At 40.4% G+C, this 20,720-nt stretch overlaps 2 protein-coding genes across 2 annotated transcripts; one reads left to right on the forward strand and one right to left on the reverse strand.

Annotated features, from left to right (window-relative positions):
• The first annotated feature begins 1,616 nt into the window (after positions 1-1,616).
• On the forward strand, positions 1,617-8,921 carry pknox1.1 (pbx/knotted 1 homeobox 1.1). The gene is made up of 9 exons (XM_063005650.1): positions 1,617-2,444; positions 2,593-2,764; positions 3,625-3,792; positions 3,937-4,036; positions 4,430-4,527; positions 4,612-4,734; positions 5,361-5,437; positions 6,325-6,488; positions 7,928-8,921. Exons 1-9 carry the CDS (start codon positions 2,320-2,322, stop codon positions 8,074-8,076), a joined length of 1,176 nt encoding a protein of 391 aa, XP_062861720.1. The 5' UTR covers positions 1,617-2,319; the 3' UTR covers positions 8,077-8,921.
• Positions 8,922-9,006: 85 nt separating this feature from the next.
• Positions 9,007-20,020, reverse strand: tmprss3a (transmembrane serine protease 3a). The gene is made up of 13 exons (XM_063005720.1): positions 19,937-20,020; positions 19,351-19,573; positions 17,793-17,909; positions 16,937-17,050; positions 15,766-15,889; positions 15,178-15,306; positions 15,048-15,094; positions 13,735-13,900; positions 11,987-12,156; positions 11,798-11,893; positions 11,539-11,681; positions 10,256-10,405; positions 9,007-9,155 (listed from the first exon to the last, which is right to left on the reverse strand). Exons 1-13 carry the CDS (start codon positions 20,018-20,020, stop codon positions 9,075-9,077), a joined length of 1,644 nt encoding a protein of 547 aa, XP_062861790.1. The 3' UTR covers positions 9,007-9,074.
• Between the last annotated feature and the right edge of the window lie 700 nt (positions 20,021-20,720).

A 20,720-nucleotide genomic window follows, 5' to 3' on the forward strand; every position in this document is an offset into this window, starting at 1 on the left:
ACACTGCATTTGATCACAATTGTAGGCCGCTCTGGATAAGAGCATCCCATGTAAATGCCTTAAATGTTAAAGTACCATGAATATATACACACATATGTATATATTTACATACAGAATATATAGTGTTGTATCATATAGTTGTAATTGTCACACTGCTTTTTAATAGTAATTCCATATACATATATATATATATATATATATATATTCTACCCTTTTTATTTACTTCATTTACTGTACTTACACTGTACTGGAGCTGCTGTAACACTCGAATTTCCCACATGGGGATCAATACAGGAATCTTATCCTACCTTATGAATGCGCTGCAACCTGGCCATACCCAATATGCTCAATAGCAATAGTTATTTCCCCAAAGGGGGATCAATAAAGTCTTGTCTTAAAAGTGTGGTCTTAATGACAAACCCCAGTTTTTTTCGGAATGGACGTTTACTAGGGTAAACGACAGGCACTCTAAGCTCCTCCCACCTCATGAATATTCATATTTACGCGTTGCGTCACTGATACACACCTATTGTCTATTCAGTTTAACCCGCTCATGTCCCCGCCCACCTCATGAATATTCATGTGACATGTTGCGTAAAATTACGTGATGACGCACTGGGACAAGAGTGGCTCCGGATTGCTGCAGCCGCATGTCAGTGTGATGAAGATTGGCACTCAGGTAAGCTGTCACTCAAACTCCGCTGTTTTATTTAAAAGCTTGTAATTAGGGCAGCCGGATTGCATACTAACATACTACAGCCTTATACTCACTACATTAACGGCTTATGTTAGGCTATGGCTACCTTTATGGAAGAGTTTAATGTTTTCGCTAAAAAATGTATAAATAAATGTTTATATTATATATATATATATATATATGTGTGAATTATAACCATATATACATTATAATTCATAATTATAGTAAATTACATCTAACATTTATTAATAAATCATGTAATGTATTCATTAATACAGGGGCTGCGTCTTAAATCGCAATCGCATTGTGCCTTATTAAATATTGTCACATTAGTCTAATCCCTGGTGTCTATTTAGGCGCCCTATTTAGTGCGTAGTATGCGAATTGAGACGTGACCCCGCATAACAAACACTCATTTTGAGAACACGAACTGTATTGTTTTTATTTATTTTCACAAATATTCACATATTTCGATTTTAAAACATCTTACTCTTTATGTGTTGTTTTAACTTTTTAGTATTAGTACAGTTTATTTGTCATAAACATAAAAAACACACACGCTCCCGTTCAAAACAGACATCCCATTAGCACGCACGTTAGCCGTGTAGCTTAGCAACTTTAGCACATGCTATTTGTAACACACGAGGAAGCTTTTTATAGCTTCAAACCCATTATTTCACTTTTTTGAAGTGTTAACACGACAATGACACCAAAATAACAACAAAAAAGGTTTATCATGCAAATCCACAACACTTTCTAACCGAACCTCTCACACAAAACTGTAAAAATAGTGCGCCGATAATGCTAGCATTTAACTCAAATTAAGAGTTAATACAGTACAAGAAACTAGTTTATTGTTTCGTTCCAACATAATACAGTTTGTAATCGTTTATGGGAGCACTCAGCAAAACCTGAGTTCCTATACATTAAGTAAACATCAGTATTTGTTGAATATGGGTTGGTGTATGATTCAGGCCTTGTGTGTTTTATTAGGGATATAATAGTACATTGGTTCAGCGTTTAAACCCAATAAACAGATACAATGAACCTTATAAGTAGTCAAATTAGTACCGATATTATTAATAACGCATTTGGAGTGTAAACAGAAATGCTATCGTGTCCTGTTCAGACCAACATTGCTAAAGCTTCTCCAACGTTTACAGCAGATCTTGTTTATTTTCTGTAAAAAAGGAATGACGTGTTTCAAATATATAATATAATATGTTTCACATATAATAAATAAAATTATAAGTAAATAAAAGGCCCCACTACTATCAACTGTTGCCACTGTTTGGCCCCTGTGGAAGGCCCTTAACCAACAATTGTTTGCATTGTATTCTCTCACAATTGTAAGGTGCTAAAAGGCCTTAAATAGTATTTAGAAGCTATACCCTATAATCACTTATATCTTGTTCTATGTTATTTCCTTGCTATTTAATAACACACCACCACCATGTCAGTGTCACTGCAGTGCTGAGAATGATCCACCACCTAAATAATACCTGCTCTGTGGTGGCCATGTAGTGTGTTTTGCTCTAATTAAGTAATAATTTTGAATTTTGAACTGAATTCACATCTTTAAACTATAGTTTAGTTTTCACATTTGTCTATTTTTTTTGTAGATGGAGGAAGTAATGGATATAAACATAAATTCAGACCTTAAATATGAAGACCCATATATTGAAGAAATCTACTACACTGTTCTGTCTGAGCATCAGATGGAAATGTACAAAGCCTCCATATACAGGTAACTTATCTCTCTGATTGATTTAATATGTACCAGGATTTGGTTTACGCTGTCATTTCATTCATCGTTTCTGACTGTGGCCTATGAGTTCTACTGCATTTGTCCATCACTAATATACACTAATGTACACCTTTTTATGTAAATGCAGGCATCAGCTATTTCCACTTCTAGTCTCTCTGCTTGAGAAGTGCGAGCAGTCAACTCAGAGCTCAAAATGTGTATCGGCCGGGAGCTTTGACATCGATATCGCAAACTTTGTCAAGAACTTCAAGACAGAGGACAAGGCTTTGCTGGGTGAAGACCCTGAGCTGGACCATCTGGTAAGAAACAATATAGTTTAAAATACTTTAAGTTGAAACTGTAATAATGCCACAGCTGTTAGTTCCCAGAAGTGCTGCTCTCATTATATTGCCGGATGATTCTACTTAACATGCTCACGTTTAATATTTTCACATATATTTTTAGGTAAAGCTAGACATTTCCATACATTTTATGCATGTACATCTACAACACAGACATTTCATTTCTGTCTTTGGATTTGAATGAATCCAGCAACTACTCATTTTTCTGTGACAAACTTTAGATGCAATTTAGATGTTATTTGAAGAAAATCTGCTGTCAAGCATTCAAGCGTGGTCCTGCTATAATCGTTTTTATTTATAATTCACTATATTAAAATTCCAGTGGGTCAGAAGTTAACATACACCAAGCTGACTGTGCCTTTAAATAAATAGTATTCTAGAAAATAATAACATGACTTTTTAGAAGCGTCTGATCGTATTTCATTTAATCAGAATCAGATTTAGTGGCCAAGTATGTGGATACACACAAGGAATTTGGTTCCGGCTGATGGTATCTCTCTAGTATAAATACAGTAAGGTATTCTTGGGGCAGTATTTAAGGCCTACCTTTATAGGAAAATCAAAAGAATTAAGCTATCAAAAAGAGATTTGTGGACCTCCACAAGTTTGGTACACCCTTGGGAGCAATTTCGAAATGTCTAAAGGTACCATGGTAATCTGTTCGAACAATAATGTGCAAGTTTAAACAGCATAAGACCAAAAATTCATTACACGGTTCAGGAAGGAGACGTGTTCTTTTTCTTAGAGCTGAACGTACTCTCAGTGAAGAAATCTAAAGTGATAGTAAAGCTGTAAATCTGTGATGTCCATGTGATTAGATGTTAAAGGCTATCCAAGTGCTGCGGATTCACCTGCTCGAGCTGGAGAAGGTTAGCGACCTGTGTGAGGACTTCTGCAACCGCTACATCTCCTGTGTCATCAAGATAAACCATGAAACTCTGCTGAGTGATGATTCAGACAATTCCTTCTCTCCCCTACAGAACCAGGTTAGTACTGGATAGTCTGTTGCTTCTTCTATTACTCAGCCAGGCATTTTATTATACTGTTTTATTATATCAATTCTACGTATTTTAATATCACTGGTGTGTTGTAGGATTCAATAAAGCCAGATGCATTTTTTTTTTCCTCAGACACTACAATCACATGGTGATGAGGGCAGTTTTTCTACCTCTGACCTACAGCAGGGCAGCTTCACTAGAACGACGGCCAATCAGCCACAGGTTGTTTCAGGTAATTCACTCTAACCCACACACACATGGTATACATTTTTACATCATTTTTAACACACTGAAGTGTTAAAGCACCAGACTATTGAGCAGGTGGTTTCTGGTTCAAGCCCCATCTCCATTAAGTTGATATGTGGGCCCATAAGCAGGACTCTTATCATTCAGCTGCATATGCTGTGTTTTGGATAAACATATAATCAGATAAAAGCATCCGCCACATGTTGTAAATGTCGGCTGTCTGAGATATAAACACATTAGGCATTTGTTAGGCAGCACGATTGATTACTGTACCAGTGTTTTTGGCACTGGAGTTGCATTTTGCTTTCTTATTTCTGGTGCGTGATTTTTTTTCTAGCTAAGCTTTGTTATTTCTTGTGTTTGTTTTGTGATTCTCAAGGTGCTCAAGATTATCAGTCAGTCACAGAAGTCCCATCTAATGGATATGAAGTGACTCTGGCCATCTCCAACAGCGGAATGCACGTTCATCCCTCTCAGGTGTGGAACCGGCTCGCTGTATATGCACACAAACACCATAACAAACTCAAACACTGACTTAAAAGTGCTTTTTTTTTATTTAAGCATTTGCAGCTGAATGGGGTTTGCAGGAACGACAGCACAGACAGAAGCTCTAAAAGAAAGCGCGGCGTCTTTTCCAAGCAAGCCACCAAAGTCATGCGTTCCTGGCTGTTCCAGCACATCACGGTGAGGCTACTTATCAGACAAACTCTCTCAGTCATTGATGTAATTTATTCTACCATGTACGGTCAAAAGTATTAGGACACACCACTGACTTAATAAATTCAGGTTGTTCCATTTAGTCCCTTTGCCACAAGTGTATAAAATGAACCACGTGAAGTTAGAGGCCGGGGTCGCTGAGTGCGTAAAAGTCTGCAACACTCTTCTGACTTAATAACTACAGAGTTCCGAACCATCTCTGGCATTAACATCAGCACAAAAACGTCTTGGAATGGGTTTTCTATGACCGAGCAGCTGCGTGCACGTCTTACATCGCAAGCACAATGCCAAGCGGCGGCTGGAGTGGTGTAAAGCACACCACCGCTGGACTCTGGAGCAGCGAAATCACACTTCTCTGATAGACGAATCTGGGCTTGGCAAATGCCAGGAAAACAATACCTGTCTGACTGCATTGTGCCACCTGTAAAGTGTGGTGGAGGAGGCATAATGCTATAGGATTGGTTTAGGCTCCTTAGTTCCATTGAAGGAAAACCTTACCAAGACATTTTGGACAGATGTATGCTTTTGTCAATACAGTGTTTATTGTTTAATGCTTTTTAGTTCTATATTAACTGAATTTATTTTTCCCACAGCACCCTTATCCTACTGAAGACGAGAAGAAGCAGATCGCGTCTCAAACCAATCTAACTCTGCTACAGATCAATAACTGGTACGCTCTCACTTATGAACGATGTCACATTAATCTACAAAATCCACACATGCGGACAAATACGAACATACACCGGTCAGCCATAACATTAAAACCACCTCCTTGTTTCTACACTCACTGTCCATTTAATCAGCTCCACTTACCATATAGAAGCACTTTGTAGTTCTACAATTACTGACTGTAGTCCATCTGTTTCTCTAAATGCTTTGTTACCCCCTTTCATGCTGTTCTTCAATGGTCAGGACCCCCACAGGACCACCACAGAGCAGGTATTATTTAGGTGGTGGATCATTCTCAGCACTGCAGTGACACTCTGCTGCTCTGCTGGAGTTTTTAAATTCCACTCACTGTCACTGCTGGACTGAGAATAGTCCACCAACCAAAAATATCCAGCCAACAGCGCCCCGTGGGCGGCGTCCTGTGACCACTGATGAAGGTCTAGAAGATGAGCGACTCAAACAGCAGCAATAGATGAGCGATCGTCTCTGACTTTACATCTACAAGGTGGACCGACTAGGTAGGAGTGTCTAATAGAGTGGACAGTGAGTGGACGCGGTGTTTAAAACCTCCAGGAGCGCTGCTGTGTCTGATCCACTCATACCAGCACAGCACACACTAACGCACCACCACCATGTCAGTGTCACTGCAGTGCTGAGAATCATCCACCACCTAAATAATACCTGCTCTGTGGGGGTCCTGACCATTGAAAAACAGCATGACTCGGCTCCAGAGACCTGTGACGACCTACCAGGACCTTATTGAGTCACACCCAGCCAGTGTTACTCTGGATACTAGCTGGTGTATAATAGCCCGTTGTTGCATTTTTTTATTCAGTTTGCTTCCTCGTATCTCATCGGTTGAAATTCCTCTTTGCCCACCGATCTCAGGTTCATTAACGCACGGAGGCGGATTCTTCCCATGCTGAGCTACACGGAGACGAACAAAACCAAGAAGAAAACCCCACAGATGCCACCGGATCGCCCTCAACAGCGCCTCTGGGTCGACCCGGCTGCCTCGTCTGCGACCCAGGAACAGCTCGTCATGGAGGATGGTACCGTCCCAAATCAATATCGGATTCTAGTAACACCGTAGTCAGTCTTTTATATTATTGGTCTCTTTTACACCTTTATGCTTGAGTGATAGAAGAATGGAGCTGGCAAGATGTGCAGAGCAACATACAGTCTTAATAAACCCACTGTATAACTAGAAATTCTCACTATACGCTAGATGTACCTGATAACATGGTTAGTCCTGTGATTTACTAACATTTCTAGTCCATTGTACATATTTCCTGATAACAATATTTAAATATCCCGTATATTTGGAAAGTATTCAAACCCCATGACCTTCTTCAGTGCCCATATTGTGTGTAATTGCCATTTTTAGCCATCGATTTACACATAATTACTCATAATCATCAAAAACTGAAATCCCCTATTTACAAAAACATTCAGATCCTTTATTTGGTTCTTTTTAGAAGCCTATCAATCTCTACCTGGATTTTGGCAGCTTATCCTTATTGCAAATCCTCTCAAACAACGTCAGATTGGAGGGCACACGCCTGTAAACTGGTATCTCCTGGTTTTAACACCGATTTGATGGGTTTTATGTCTGGGCCTAGGCTGGGCCACTCAATGACGATCTGAGACCGGCTCCCAAAGCCACTTTGTGTGGTTTTAGCTGTATGCTTCAGGTCATTGTCCGGCTAAGAGGTGAACTGCACTCTGGAACTGGAGCTGTTTCTCCATTCCTCAATTCACACCAGCATTATTTGTCTTCGGTTCCAGTATCTTCTACCATTACAATGCTAATACGAACATCACAACTGTAAAAGTTGTAACTGTAACGTTATGACCCAGGCACAAGGCCGGCTGTGAACAAATTTAATTGCTTAATGACGCTTTAATTGCAGCTGTTGCACAAATTGCAAAGCAGGTTAATACATGCACGCAATAGGAATGATTAAAGTGACTCAGGTTTTGTAGGTGGCGCAGCGGGATGTTCCGCTAGCGCACCAGCGCCGAGATTCTGAACTCCCTGGTTGGAAACTCGGCGATGCCACCGGTCGGCTGGGCGCCATTTAGCGGGGCATAATTGGCAGTGCCTGCAGCAGACATTTCTGCTAGGGCGGGATGGCCGGACTATGTGGGTGGGGTCTTCAAAACGCTGTGTAAGGACCCTGATTGGCAGATAGAGAGGCGTCTGTGCAGAAAGGGCTGTGCGCAGGTCGGAGGAGGTGTGAGTAGAAATATACCCACCTCGACTGCAATCTGGGATCCACCAGCAGCGGAAGACAAACTGAATTGGGAGAAAATGCACAAATAAAACAGGGTTAGGGTTACTCTTGTTTGGGCCGTATCTACTGATTGGTTGAAACTAAGAAATGTAAGTTCGTAGTGAAACCATTAAAAGGTTAAATGCTGAACTGGATTGGAACTGACTGTGTTTGTAACACGGCTGCTTCTCTGTGCGCTTATAACCCGGTTACAGTCAGGATGGGTGAAGACGGCTTCAACGCCCTCTCGTCGGATGGCGCTACGCTCGCTGTGCAGCAGGTCATGATGGGTAATCAGAGTGAGGAGGAAACCGACTACAGTGAAGACGACGTCACAGAGCTGGGCCTGAGTGCCCGGACCTGACACACACACACACACACACACACACAATTATACACACGTGATAAACTATGATGAACTCATACCAGTACTAGCGTCGGGTTTCATGCCATTGTGGACGTCCCTGCACTAGTGAGAGACGATGCTGAAGGAGGACGTCAGATAAACTTTGCTGCATAAAATCATGCACCTTTATTCACACACCCCAGTGTTTAACCTGAGACGTGCTTGTTTTGATGTATAGAAGTGGAGAGGAGTGCACTTTTTTGGTATGAACTTGCTTTTTTTCCTATAATGTGTGATTTTTGTCTCTCATGTCTCTGCATTTCTCACAATCAGATTTCGAAGAAGTCCAAGCGACAATGATGAACTATTTTTATATATATTAAAAAAATGAAGTGTTTTTATCGTTGTTTTATATTGAATATTTATGTAGAAACACTCATGGTAGCATTACGGTCTGGGTTTTAATGCTTGCTAACATTTACTAATAAAAAAGGATTTTGAATGTTTTATGTACATGGTTTTAGGCTTTACATTTTTACTTTTCTCAGTCTCGTTCCCGCAGTCGGTCAGTATTCAGTACACTAGCATTCATCATCTACAATAGTTTGTCTATAGGTTTGTGCTTTATTGTGCAATAAAGCTCCTTTAGAGCTTTTCTTCACTCAGAATAAATAAAAAACAATGAGCAGATCTTTCACCTATTAAAACCTGGCACATCACAATGTAAAGTTTGGATATTTTGCTTATAATATGGGATCAATTGGTGCCTTGAGTTTGCAAGTGATTATTAGTTATTTTTTAAAAGAAGTGGCCTTTTTACCCAATTGTGGAACATATTGCAACCGTAAAAGTTACCTAGGTTAAACACCAAACCATTTTTGTACAATTGTAGTTTAATAAAGTTCAAAGAAAAAAAAAAAAGTGTTAAATGAATGTTAAAAACAAAGAGCAATAAAATGTTTTTATTTTGAAACTAATTTTAGTAGAGAGCTGATGCAGATCTAGACAGATCAATTTCATCTTGGAAGAGTCAGATTTGGCTGGCTGCTGTCTGAGTTGTCTGAACTGATAGGCGACGGGTTCAGTGTTTCTTCTCTCTGCAGAAAAATGAAGACGAACGAGTTTTATACATCATTAAAATAACTGCAAATATAACATGATGTTTACAACTGAGCACTAGCATCCACTTATACTTAATTCATCTTTAACAGCAACTTTATGCTAAAAAGGAACACTGTGGTTTTGGCACCACCTTGAAACATCTTGGACAGGGTGTCGGGTCAAGCTACCAAGCATTCATGTTTTGGTAGGTGATATAAAACCCACATGGACATGAGATGCATTTCTCCTGTTTTAGTGCATCCAATTTTAGCCAATTGAGTTTCGCTTACTACCTACTGTTGCTGACCCCCGCTTCTGATTGAGGAGAGCGAACTGACACACGCCCCCTCCGACACGTGAGCAGTACCGACTGCGTCTTTTCACCTGCACGAGGCGAGTTCATATGCAGATCAGCTTTGTGTAAGGAGTGACACACTCTGATCAGCATCGTTCCTCGACTCTGTGCAGACGCCATCAATCAGCCAGCAGAGGTCGTGATTCGCTCAGTTTTGAGGATCCATGTCCGGCACTTCCCACCCTGTATAAACAACAGCCAATCGTTGTTTTTGTAGGCACCCAGCCCAGCCGGATGGCAGATCTGAGTTTCGAACCGATGAGTTTAAATTGTCAGCTCTAGTGTGCTAGCATGTTTTTACTGTTGTGCCACCACCTTGGCACAGTTTTTACGCCTGATGCCCTTCCTGACACAATCCTCCTATTTGTATTTGAGCTTGAGGACAGGCACTATGAGCGCACTGATAAGTGCACCTCCAATTGGCTTTGGCCAGTCCTGTCAACGCCCAACGGTACCACTGAGATGTGAACCCTGAATCCCCAGATCTTAGCGCTGGTGGGTCAGCGGGTTGTCCAGTCACTGTGAAAGGTTTTACATGTTTTTCCTGGACGGCACGGTGGCTAAGTGGGTAGCACTGACGCCTCACAGCAAGAAGGTCCTGGGTTAAAGTCGTACATGAGATGTTTACACTTTAAAGCTGATAGTCCATAAAGTTCTGCAATGTTTGTAACATCTTCTATTTTCTGCGTCGCTTCACCACCTAAACACCTTCTTGATTTAACGTCCTTTATGGTTTCTGACCTCCATCTGCTGGTGGATCCAGGTGAGAGCTTGTGTGATCCGTGTATAAACTCCAGGTTTGTTTCTCTCGGCACAGCCCTGACCCCAGCTTGTCGTCCCCACCAGCTTCCACACAGAGTCCTCACAGGCCAGAGGACCACCACTGTCCCCCTATTTAGCAAAACAAACAATCAAACAATAGCTTAGTAAACAACTGACTATTTAAAATTGTGGTTTTTAGTTTTAAAAACTACTGATCTTAATTATATACTTATTTTAAATAAGCACTAACTCTATTATATTATATTGTTATAATTATAATATATTATAGACATACTGTACCTCATCAAACAATATATTTTCTTTTATACTCTGAAACCATAATATAACCATAACCACCTCCTTGTTTCTACACTCACTGTCCATTTTATCAGCTCCACTTACCATATAGAAGCACTTTGTAGTTCTACAATTACTGACTGTAGTCCATCTGTTTCTCTACATGCTTTGTTACCCCCCTTTCACCCTGTTCTTCAATGGTCAGGACCCCCACAGGACCACCACAGAGCAGGTATTATTTAGGTGGTGGATCATTCTCAGCACTGCAGTGTCACTGACATGGTGGTGGTGTGTTAGTGTGTGTTGTACTGGTATGAGTGGATCAGACACAGCAGCGCTTCTGGAGTTTTTAAAAACCTCACTGTCCCTGCTGGACTGAGAATAGTCCACCAACCAAAAATATCCAGCCAACAGCGCCCCGTGGGCAGCGTCCTGTGACCACTGATGAAGGTCTAGAAGATGACCGACTCAAACAGCAGCAATAGATGAGCGATCGTCTCTGACTTTACATCTACAAGGTGGAGCAACTAGGTAGGAGTGTGTAATAGAGTGGACAGTGAGTGGACACTGTACTTAAAAACTCCAGCAGCGCTGCTGTGTCTGATTCACTCATATCTCGGCGTTGGTGTGCTAGTGGAATATCCCGCCGCGCCACCTGGGCGCCTGTTAAAGATCTGGGGATCTGGAATGTTTCCAGGTAGGCTTGTGATCCGAAACAGGATAAAGTCCTTATCAGACAGGAATAAATAAAAGTATTGCCTACAAATTAAAAAGAAATGAATGTACTGTATATACTAAATGTAGAACAATGGATTTATGATGAGCTTCACATTAAATATTGTGTATGTTTGGGAGTCTTTAAATAGTCTTTGGTTTTAACTTGATAAATTTGGTATATTTTATATTACTATAAAACTATATCTTGTACAAATATAAAACCATGTCTGAATTTCTGATGACGGTACCTGACAGGAGTCCGTTCCTCCGTCCAGGTATCCAGCACAGATCATTCCGGGGGAGATGTAGCCTTGGTAGACTTCAGGCTGGCTGCAGGCCTTCGTGGAGATCAGCGGCACCCTGGCAGAATGCAGAGACACGCTGGCTTCACCTGGAGAAAGGACAGATATCTTCTGTATTACAGGTTCACATCATCAGGTACCAGGCCCTGTCTGTTCTTATAAATTTTGGGCTAATACAAAAACTCTTCTGGCTTCACAGACTCACCTCCGTCCTCGGTGGCTCCCCATCCTGAGATCCAGCACATCTTCCCATCCTCAAACTCCTCGAAAAAGCTTGGCAGGCAGATGGGCTCGATGAAACCTGAGCGGGAGAAAAAAATGTTAATAAAGTGATCATTTATTTATAAAATTAAATAAACAGTTCCAGAGTAGTACGGCAGGATGTGAGCGTTACCGTTGAAGTTCAGCCGCTGTGAGAGTTTCAGCAGAGCGATGTCGTGGTCCAGGCCTTTAGGTCTGTAACGTCTGTGATAAATAATCTTCTCCACTGTGAGATAACTGCCACTGCTGACCGGCTGCTCTGTTAGTCCAGCGAGCACTGACCACAACTGGGGGTACGCAAAGCTAAAACAGCACAGGGAGAGTTTTGTATGCACCGCAGTGGTACCGTGTTTCTGTGTCAGGGTTTTCTGTTACCATTATATTTAATAATTACATCACATAAGTATGTATCTGTATCAGTATTATATCTGAATAGAGCTTATCCAGATAAAAATGCACACATGACGACACCTGAGCCACGGTAACGTATAGGATAGACTATACTGATGAGCCAACACATTATAACTACCTCCCAAAAATGTGGGGCCCACAGTATATAGTACATCATATACTACACTACAGACCAAACTACATCATATACCACACCATATACTACACTATATACTACACTTCATACTACACCATATACTACACTATACACTACACTATATACTACACTTCATACCACACCATATACTACACTATATACTACACTATATACTACACTATATACTACACTTCATACTACACCATATACTACACCATATACTACATTATACACTACACTATATACTACACCATATACTACACCATATACTACAGCATATACTACATTATACACTACACCATATACTACACCATATACTACATTATATACTACACCATATACTACATTATACACTACATTATACACTACACCATATACTACACTATATACTACACCATATACTACACTATATACTACAGCATATACTACATTATACACTACACCATATACTACACTATATACTATGCCATATACTACATTATATACTACACCATATACTACACTATATACTACAGCATATACTACATTATACACTACACCATATACTACACTATATACTACAGTACATTATACACTACACCATATACTACACTATATACTACACCATATACTACACTATATACTACAGCATATACTACATTATATACTACACCATACACTACATTATACACTACACCATATACTACAGCATATACTACATTATACACTACACCATATACTACACCATATACTACAGCATATACTACATTATACACTACACTATATACTACACCATATACTACATTATACACTACACTATATACTACACCATATACTACATTATACACTACACTATATACTACACCATATACTACATTATACACTACACTATATACTACATTATACACTACACTATATACTACACCATATACTACATTATATACTACAGCATATGCTACATTATACACTACACCATATACTACAATAAATTCTACATCATAAACTACACTATATACGAAAACTATAGGCAAGGCAAGGCAAGCCGGTTCAAGCCTCACCACCACCAAGTTGCCACTGTTGGGTCCCTGAGCAAGGCCCTTAACCCTCAATTGCTCATCGTGTTCAGCTCATTGTGTAAGTCGCTTTGGATAAAAGCGTCTGCTAAATGCTGAAAATGTAAATGTAAAATGAACTACACTATATACTACTCAATATACCAAACCATACACTAAACCATATACTACACTATATACTACACTATATACTAAACTATGTACTACACTATATACTACATCATATACTACACTATATTGTACACTATATACTACATCTGTGTCCTTGTACATTGCACTTACCCATAAACACAGTGTGCGGCTGTTAATATCCACTGTGCTTCTACTATCGAGCCTCCACATAGATGCTCTCTCTGAAAGTGAAGACTCACCTGCCAGGGAAACTGACCCTCTCGTGAGAGGTTACCCCCCACTATACGTGCACTGTACTGAGGTCTGGATCCACATTCTGCTTACACACACACACACACACACACGGAGTATTACCTGGTAATGTCCATGTGGTGGACAAAATAACAGAAATAACATTAACACTACATAAATAGGAGAATCTTTTTGAACATCTTAACAAAGATGCGTTCAGTGAGCTAGAATATTTGGCAACGCTTTGTATTAAAGGTCATTGTGCAGATATGCATCATTTCGGTGTAAAAGCAAATAATAATCATCTAAGGAATGAAAAGGGCTTTTAGAGCATAAATTCATATTGTGGCATCGGTGAGGTGTAAGGAAACATTTTCTGCTTACATATACTAATTATATAATTATAATTCACAAGGGCATGGAAAAGAGACCAGATTTAAAATATGCTGAATTGAACACAACAAACAAGTCACCGAACACGACACACTTATGAAAAATGGTAACTAACAAATTTAGCATAAACACGAACACAAAATGCACCATAAGTCACATCATAACAAACACAACAATTTACATAAACGCTCCCAAAATAATTAAAACCTTTACCCTGCCCCCATATATATTTTTTCTATTCATTTATGCATTTTCTCCCATTATTTCTCCCGATTTAGTGTAGTCAATCTGTCTTCTGCTGCTGGAGGCATTGACTGCATTCGAGGAGGGTATATTGCTGCTCACGCCTCTTCCGACCCGTGCGCAGTCCTAGCTGACCCCTTCTTTTTGCCCATGCGCTCTGCACAGACACCTCTATCTGCTAATCAGGGTCCTTGCACAGCGTTTGAAGACCCCACCCACATAGTCCGGTCATCCCGCCCTAGAAGAAAAGGTGGCCAATTATGCCCGCCAGATGGCGCCAAGCCGACCGGTGGCAAAATGAGTTTCGAACTGAGAAGTTCAGAATATCGGAGCTGGTGTGCCACATGGACACCCTCCCCCTCCATCCTTTTAACCCCTTATTAAAGTCTCGGCCGTGGGCACACGGCATCCTGGGATGACATAGGTTTGGGGAACGTCCTTTAACCCTGACTTTCTATGATGGTAAGCCGCTCGCCACAATATGATACTGACATTTAAATATCTAGGTAGCAACGTATATGTAATATGTAAACAAAATAAAATAATTATTGTATTTTTGTATTAGTAATATAGCAGTTTTCTATTTATATACTTACTTATGCACTTTAGAGTTACGATTCTTCCTGAACTGCATTTAGTTTGACTGGAAATACAAATAAATATATTTTTATACTGTATTTAGCATCACACAACAAGGTAAATTAGAGTATCCGAGGTGTTTTTTACCTCAGATTGGATGCATTGTGTATCTTGATGGCATGTAGTGGACTCGACAGGCTCAGGTTAATGGACACCAGGTTAATGCGAAGGTCTTGTTCGATTGTGGAAAGAGGAAGGGAACCGGACTCCACGTGACTGGAAAGCGCAGGAAGACACAGCGTGTTAGCCTGCTCTGAAAATATTTTTATAAGGAATAAAAACAAAACAGGGATCAGACGAGTCTTTCTAGGTGGAACCTTCCGGGTGGACATGGGGGATTTCACAGCTGCAGATCAGAAATGTTCAAAGAAAGCAAGACAAGGGTCCCTGTGTCTGTGTGGATTTCCTCCGGGTGCTCCGGTTTCCTTCCACAGTCCAAACATGCAGTCAGGCCAACTGGAGCTACAAGAAACTGCCCTAAGTGTGTGTGTGTGTGTGTGTGTGCCCTGTAATGGACTGGAAACCTGTCCGGAGTGTTTCCTACCTTTTGCCCAATAAAACAGACACACCGCGACCCTGACCATACATAATGTAAACAAACCTGTTACTACAACATGTAATCTTACATAATCTTGTCTGAGACGTTATCCAGAACTGTGTGTAGAGCTTTTTTACCTGGAGTAACCCAGCTGTTTGCAGGCAGAGAATCCCAGGTCAGGGTCCCAGAGGTCAGAGCACACGGTACTCCAGACCCCTCCAGTCAGAATCTGCAGCACTGAACTCTTCCCACTCACACGCACTACAGAACAGACAAAACACTTTAATGTTAGAGAGGTTAAGCCAAGCTTGTCATTCGTTTGTTTGTTTGTTTATTAGGATTTTAACATCATATTTTTCACTTTGTTTACATTCATAACAGGGACATCAGTTCACAAGTTTATATCGAACACAGTCATGGACAATTTAGTATCTCCAATTCACCTCACTTGCACGTCTTTGGACTGTGGGAGGAAACCGGAGCCCCCAGAGGAAACCCACACATGGGAGAACATGCAACGTCCACACAGAAAGGACCCGTACCGACCCACCTGAGGATCGAACCCAGGACCTTCTTGCTATGAGGTGCCAGTGCCACCCACTTAGCCACCGTGCCGCCCAGCTTGTCATTCATTCATTTATTCATTGTCTGTTTTACCACTGTTTTGTCCTGGTTAGGGTCACGGTGGGTCTGATTCACTGGGCGAAAGGTAGGAAATACCCCAGAGAGGTCGCTAGTCTATCACAGGGCACACACATGATTTTTGTAGCTCTAGTTGACCTGACTGCATGCTCATCTTAATTGTTTTCACAAATTAGTGAACATCTTACATAAAAATAATAATTTGACAGTCAGCAGTGTAGAAACTATGAATGAAATATATATTATAAATACACTTACATTTTTTTTAGTTTGAAAAGACCGAATGATTGTTTCCCATTTAAAAAGGAATGGAAATTCACTACTGCTGGGATCCAGGGTTATAATCCCCTGTAATGCTATTGGCCAGTCAGGTGTACATACATATATACAGATCTGTAATGGATTGGCGTCCTGTTCAAAGTTTTACTGCATTGCATTACTGCAGCCAGGAAAACCAGACCTGACCAGGACAGAGCGGTGGTAAAACATGAAAATGAAAATATCAGTGCTGCTCTGTAGTGAGCTGTGCTTTCTCAGCAAGCATGTGTTGGGTGAAATTGGAAATGACTGAACTGGGGATGAATTAAAAATGTTATAGCATTCTGCTGTCCGGCAGGCTGGGCGCCTACATGAGGGTTAAATCAGCGACAGTAAGAGGAAACATACCACAGCTGAGCTCATCTTCACCATGTTCACAGTCCACGTGTCCATCACACTGTGCGGAGATGCTGACACACACTGATGAGCTGCACCGGAACTTCCCCCTGCAGCTCAGACCCACTAGCACAGGAGAATAATACTGACTTTTATTTTATATTTATTCACTTATTAGGATTCAAGTTTTCAGTTGTGGACAATTTTGTATCTCCAGTTCACCTAACTTGCACGTCTTTGGACTGTGGGAGGAAACCAAAGCTCCAAAAGGAAACCCACACAGACACGGGGAGAACATGCAAACTCCACACAGGAATGACCCGGACCACCCCACCTGGGATTCAAACTCAGGACCTTCTGATGGTCAAGCAAGCTTCAGTTGATGTTCCAGTTCATTCCAGAGCTGTTGAGTTATGTCTTTATAGAGCTTGCATTGTGCACAGGGACACAGTCATGCTGGAATAGGAAACAGCCTATCCTAAACTATTGCTACAAAGTTGGAAGCATGTATTTTCCTTTATATAAATGATTTATTACACCTGTTAGCGATTGTTGTGGCTGAAACACATGAATTTAATAGTTAGATGGGGTGTCCCAATACTTTTGTCCATATAGTGTGTGTCTTTATGTCTAAAAATACTTGTCTAATACACAAAGTATACTAAACACAATCATTAAAATCATTAATCGTCATCCATAGCTATAAGGGGACTTGACGAATAAAAATACAGACATCTCCAAGTTTTGGCTCTTTGATCCTCACACTGTGCAATATAATCACGGACGTTAATTATTTAAGGCGGTTGCAGGCGGTAGGTGCTGCAGGACCGGGTCACCGCTCACTACGGTCAGCGTGTCACCCACTTACCTCCCAGACCGACGGCCAGCACGAAGATGATGGCGAGCAACACACAGGCGCCGATTAATATTTCCATTCTCCGAGCAAACAAACATCCTCTGAGTGTCTTTTCATCGGCCAGACCGCCTATAACGGGGGAATATATAACAAACAAACAAACAAACAAACAAACAAAAAAAAGTTTACAAAAAAACTTACTATTTTGAGCAATTTCACTTACTAGGAACACAAAGCTGGATTAGACATCAAATTATATTAGCAAAATCAAGCAATATCAAGCAAAATCACACACAGTCCACGTTTAATTCTTTATTTTGCTTTTGACCATGTGGTAGATATGACAAAATGTTCTTAAATGTGAGCACAAATTGTGGTGTCATCTCCAAAAATGTAGGTTTCATCTACGAGGGTTCTTCAAAAAGTTTTCGCACTTTTAAAACTCTATTTATTAACAATTTCAAAAACAAACTCCATCACTTTTCTACACAATCACCCTTCTGATGCATTTTTCCAGCGTTGTATCAACTTTTAAATGCCAACTCTGAGCGTCCAAAAAGGTGGAAATCAGATGGAGCTAAATCCGGACTATAAGCGTCTCTCAGTCTCTCAGACACGACCGATTCCTCCTCCCACCCTCACCTCTTACAACCACAATATAAAAGTGTGGAAACTTTTTGAAGATCCCTGGTATTTTCCAGTTACCCAGTTACAACATTAGCATAGGTTTCATTAAGCAGTCCCATCTTCAAATAAAGCTTTTTTTTTTACTCAACGTGTATATATTTTTTATTTAACGTGTATTTTATGTCTTTCTACGATGTCTAGTATGTCTATCTGTTGTCTTGTATATGCTCTTGTTATATTTGCCTCACAGCAAGAAGGTCCTGGGTTCAATCCCCAGGTGGGGCGGTCCGGGTCCTTTCTGTGTGGAGTTTGCATGTTCTCCCCATGTCTGCGTGAGTTTTCTGAAGTTGCTACGGTTTCCTCCCACAGTCCAAAGACGTGCAAGTGAGGTGAATTGGAGACACTAAATTGTCCATGACTGTGTTCGATGTGACCTTGTGACCTGATGAATCTTGTGTAATGAGTAACTACCGTTCCTGTCATGAATGTAACCAAAGTGTAAAACATGACGTTAAAATCCTAATAAACAAAACAAACAAACTGTTATATTTGCACATTGGAGCTTGAGAAACGCAATCTCATTCAGCTGTGCGCTCCTAGTTGTATAGTCTGAATGACATTAAAGTTCACTTTGTCTTTGACTTTTGACTTTGACTAATACACATGGTCTTAAAGTACATTTACAGATTCCAGGACCAAAATCCTCCATCGAACAAGCCGAGGACGATAGCGGCAAGATGAAACTCCCTACATATTATAAGGAAGATGCCTTGAGAGAACCCAGAATCATCAGGGACCTCCGCCTTCCATGGTTGGCCTAGATGTTTATTCATTTCTTGATTCATTAGGATTTATTAGGATAAGCCAATCACTGACCACGACCTAGTGGGCTAGTGTGATTTACCACTGTGCTTTGTATATTATGTCGTAATCTTTGTCCTACCTGACAGAAAAGGCTGGACCTTAGTGATGGGCACTGCTGAACATGGTTGTGCTGGTTGACCTGATATCCCGTCAGTGCTCGTACACCCGGGTTTATTGGTGTTTTCCACAGACATGCTGCCCTCATGGTTCTCCAGGGTGCTGGGAGTGGATGATAAATGATTCTGATCTGTGAAAGGAAGCTCCTCGATTTTTGCATTGTCTGTTTGTTCAGCGTCTTCAGCCTGATGGGAGAATATTGGAAGAAAATGATGACGTTAAATACTTGTGTGGAATATACACTACATGACCAAAAGTATGTGGACGCCTCTCTTAACTACTGTCTTTTGGTGTTGTATGTTGTATTTGTTGTGTTAGTTGTATAAAAACATATGGTTTTATATGCTTGTTTGAAATGGAATGGGCTCAAATTCCCACATACACTCTCCAATATCATGCATAAAGCCTTTCCAGAAGTCTATTACAGCTGCAAAGTGGGTGTAAGCTCTATACTATTCAGCAACCTTATGGTTAGGTGTCCACATACTTTTGGCCATAGTGTGCACATGTAATTGAGCTAGCATTAATATATAATTAATTATTTTTACCGTTTCATGTGGGACTGTATTTTCTCCGTTTGCTAGTGGAGCCTCCACAGCACTGGCTTCAGGATCCACCTCTGGGTCAGCCATAGGAGCGTCCCATGTATTACATACAGTATGATCCAATGGGCATTTACCTAGAGCTTACTAAATGAATAGAGTTATTAGATATAATTGTAATTAAAACAGAGGCAGGAAGATAAATAATTACATGTTTGGGAAGAGGTAATTAACCCCTATTCGATTGCATTTGTTATTGTTTGATTGTTATTGCACAATATAAGACCGAATAGATTCTACAGAGGATATAAAACATGATATAAAACAAAATTCTAACACCTCTTTTCAAAACAAGTAATTGCTTTCTTGGTTATTTAGTAAACCAGTTCACCAAATGTCACTGGTAAAACAATTTAGCTAATTAAACACAGTCAGGCTAGGATTCAGCCCAGTAGAATAAACATCTCACCCTCTTTAACCCCATGTACTTACCCTACATTTTTAAAGTTCACAATGCCAAAATGTAAAGACAATTTAGAGTAGCTAGGATCGAAGTTCTTGGAATATACTTGCATTACCCTGAGAAGGGTTACAAAGAAATTCCATTAGCTTCAGGACTCCAGTGAACCACAATGAGAACCGCTGTCTCCAAATGGAGAAAACTTGGAACAGTAATGACTCTACCCAGAAACGGTTGCACTGCTAATATTTCTCTAATAAAGTCACAAAGATGCTAGATAAACAATAAAATACAGATGTTTCTAGTTGTAGCTAAGGCCAAGGGACTCCA

This window comes from Trichomycterus rosablanca, chromosome 12 (genome assembly GCF_030014385.1).
Source record: "Trichomycterus rosablanca isolate fTriRos1 chromosome 12, fTriRos1.hap1, whole genome shotgun sequence".
Lineage (NCBI taxonomy): Eukaryota > Metazoa > Chordata > Actinopteri > Siluriformes > Trichomycteridae > Trichomycterus > Trichomycterus rosablanca.

Bases quoted from the DNA above. Each gene is read 5' to 3' on its own strand.
- pknox1.1 (XM_063005650.1), top strand. From the start codon at position 2,320: ATGGAGGAAGTAATGGATATAAACATAAATTCAGACCTTAAATATGAA. The intron at 4,037-4,429 runs GTAATTCACTCT...GTGATTCTCAAG, and splicing joins TCAGCCACAGGTTGTTTCAG to GTGCTCAAGATTATCAGTCA. The intron at 6,489-7,927 runs GTACCGTCCCAA...ACCCGGTTACAG, and splicing joins ACAGCTCGTCATGGAGGATG to TCAGGATGGGTGAAGACGGC.
- tmprss3a (XM_063005720.1), bottom strand. From the start codon at position 20,020: ATGGCTGACCCAGAGGTGGATCCTGAAGCCAGTGCTGTGGAGGCTCCA. The intron at 17,051-17,792 runs GTAAGTGGGTGA...CTCCTGTGCTAG, and splicing joins GCTGGCCGTCGGTCTGGGAG to TGGGTCTGAGCTGCAGGGGG. The intron at 9,156-10,255 runs GTCAGAAACCAT...ATTTTTCTGCAG, and splicing joins GGATCCACCAGCAGATGGAG to AGAGAAGAAACACTGAACCC.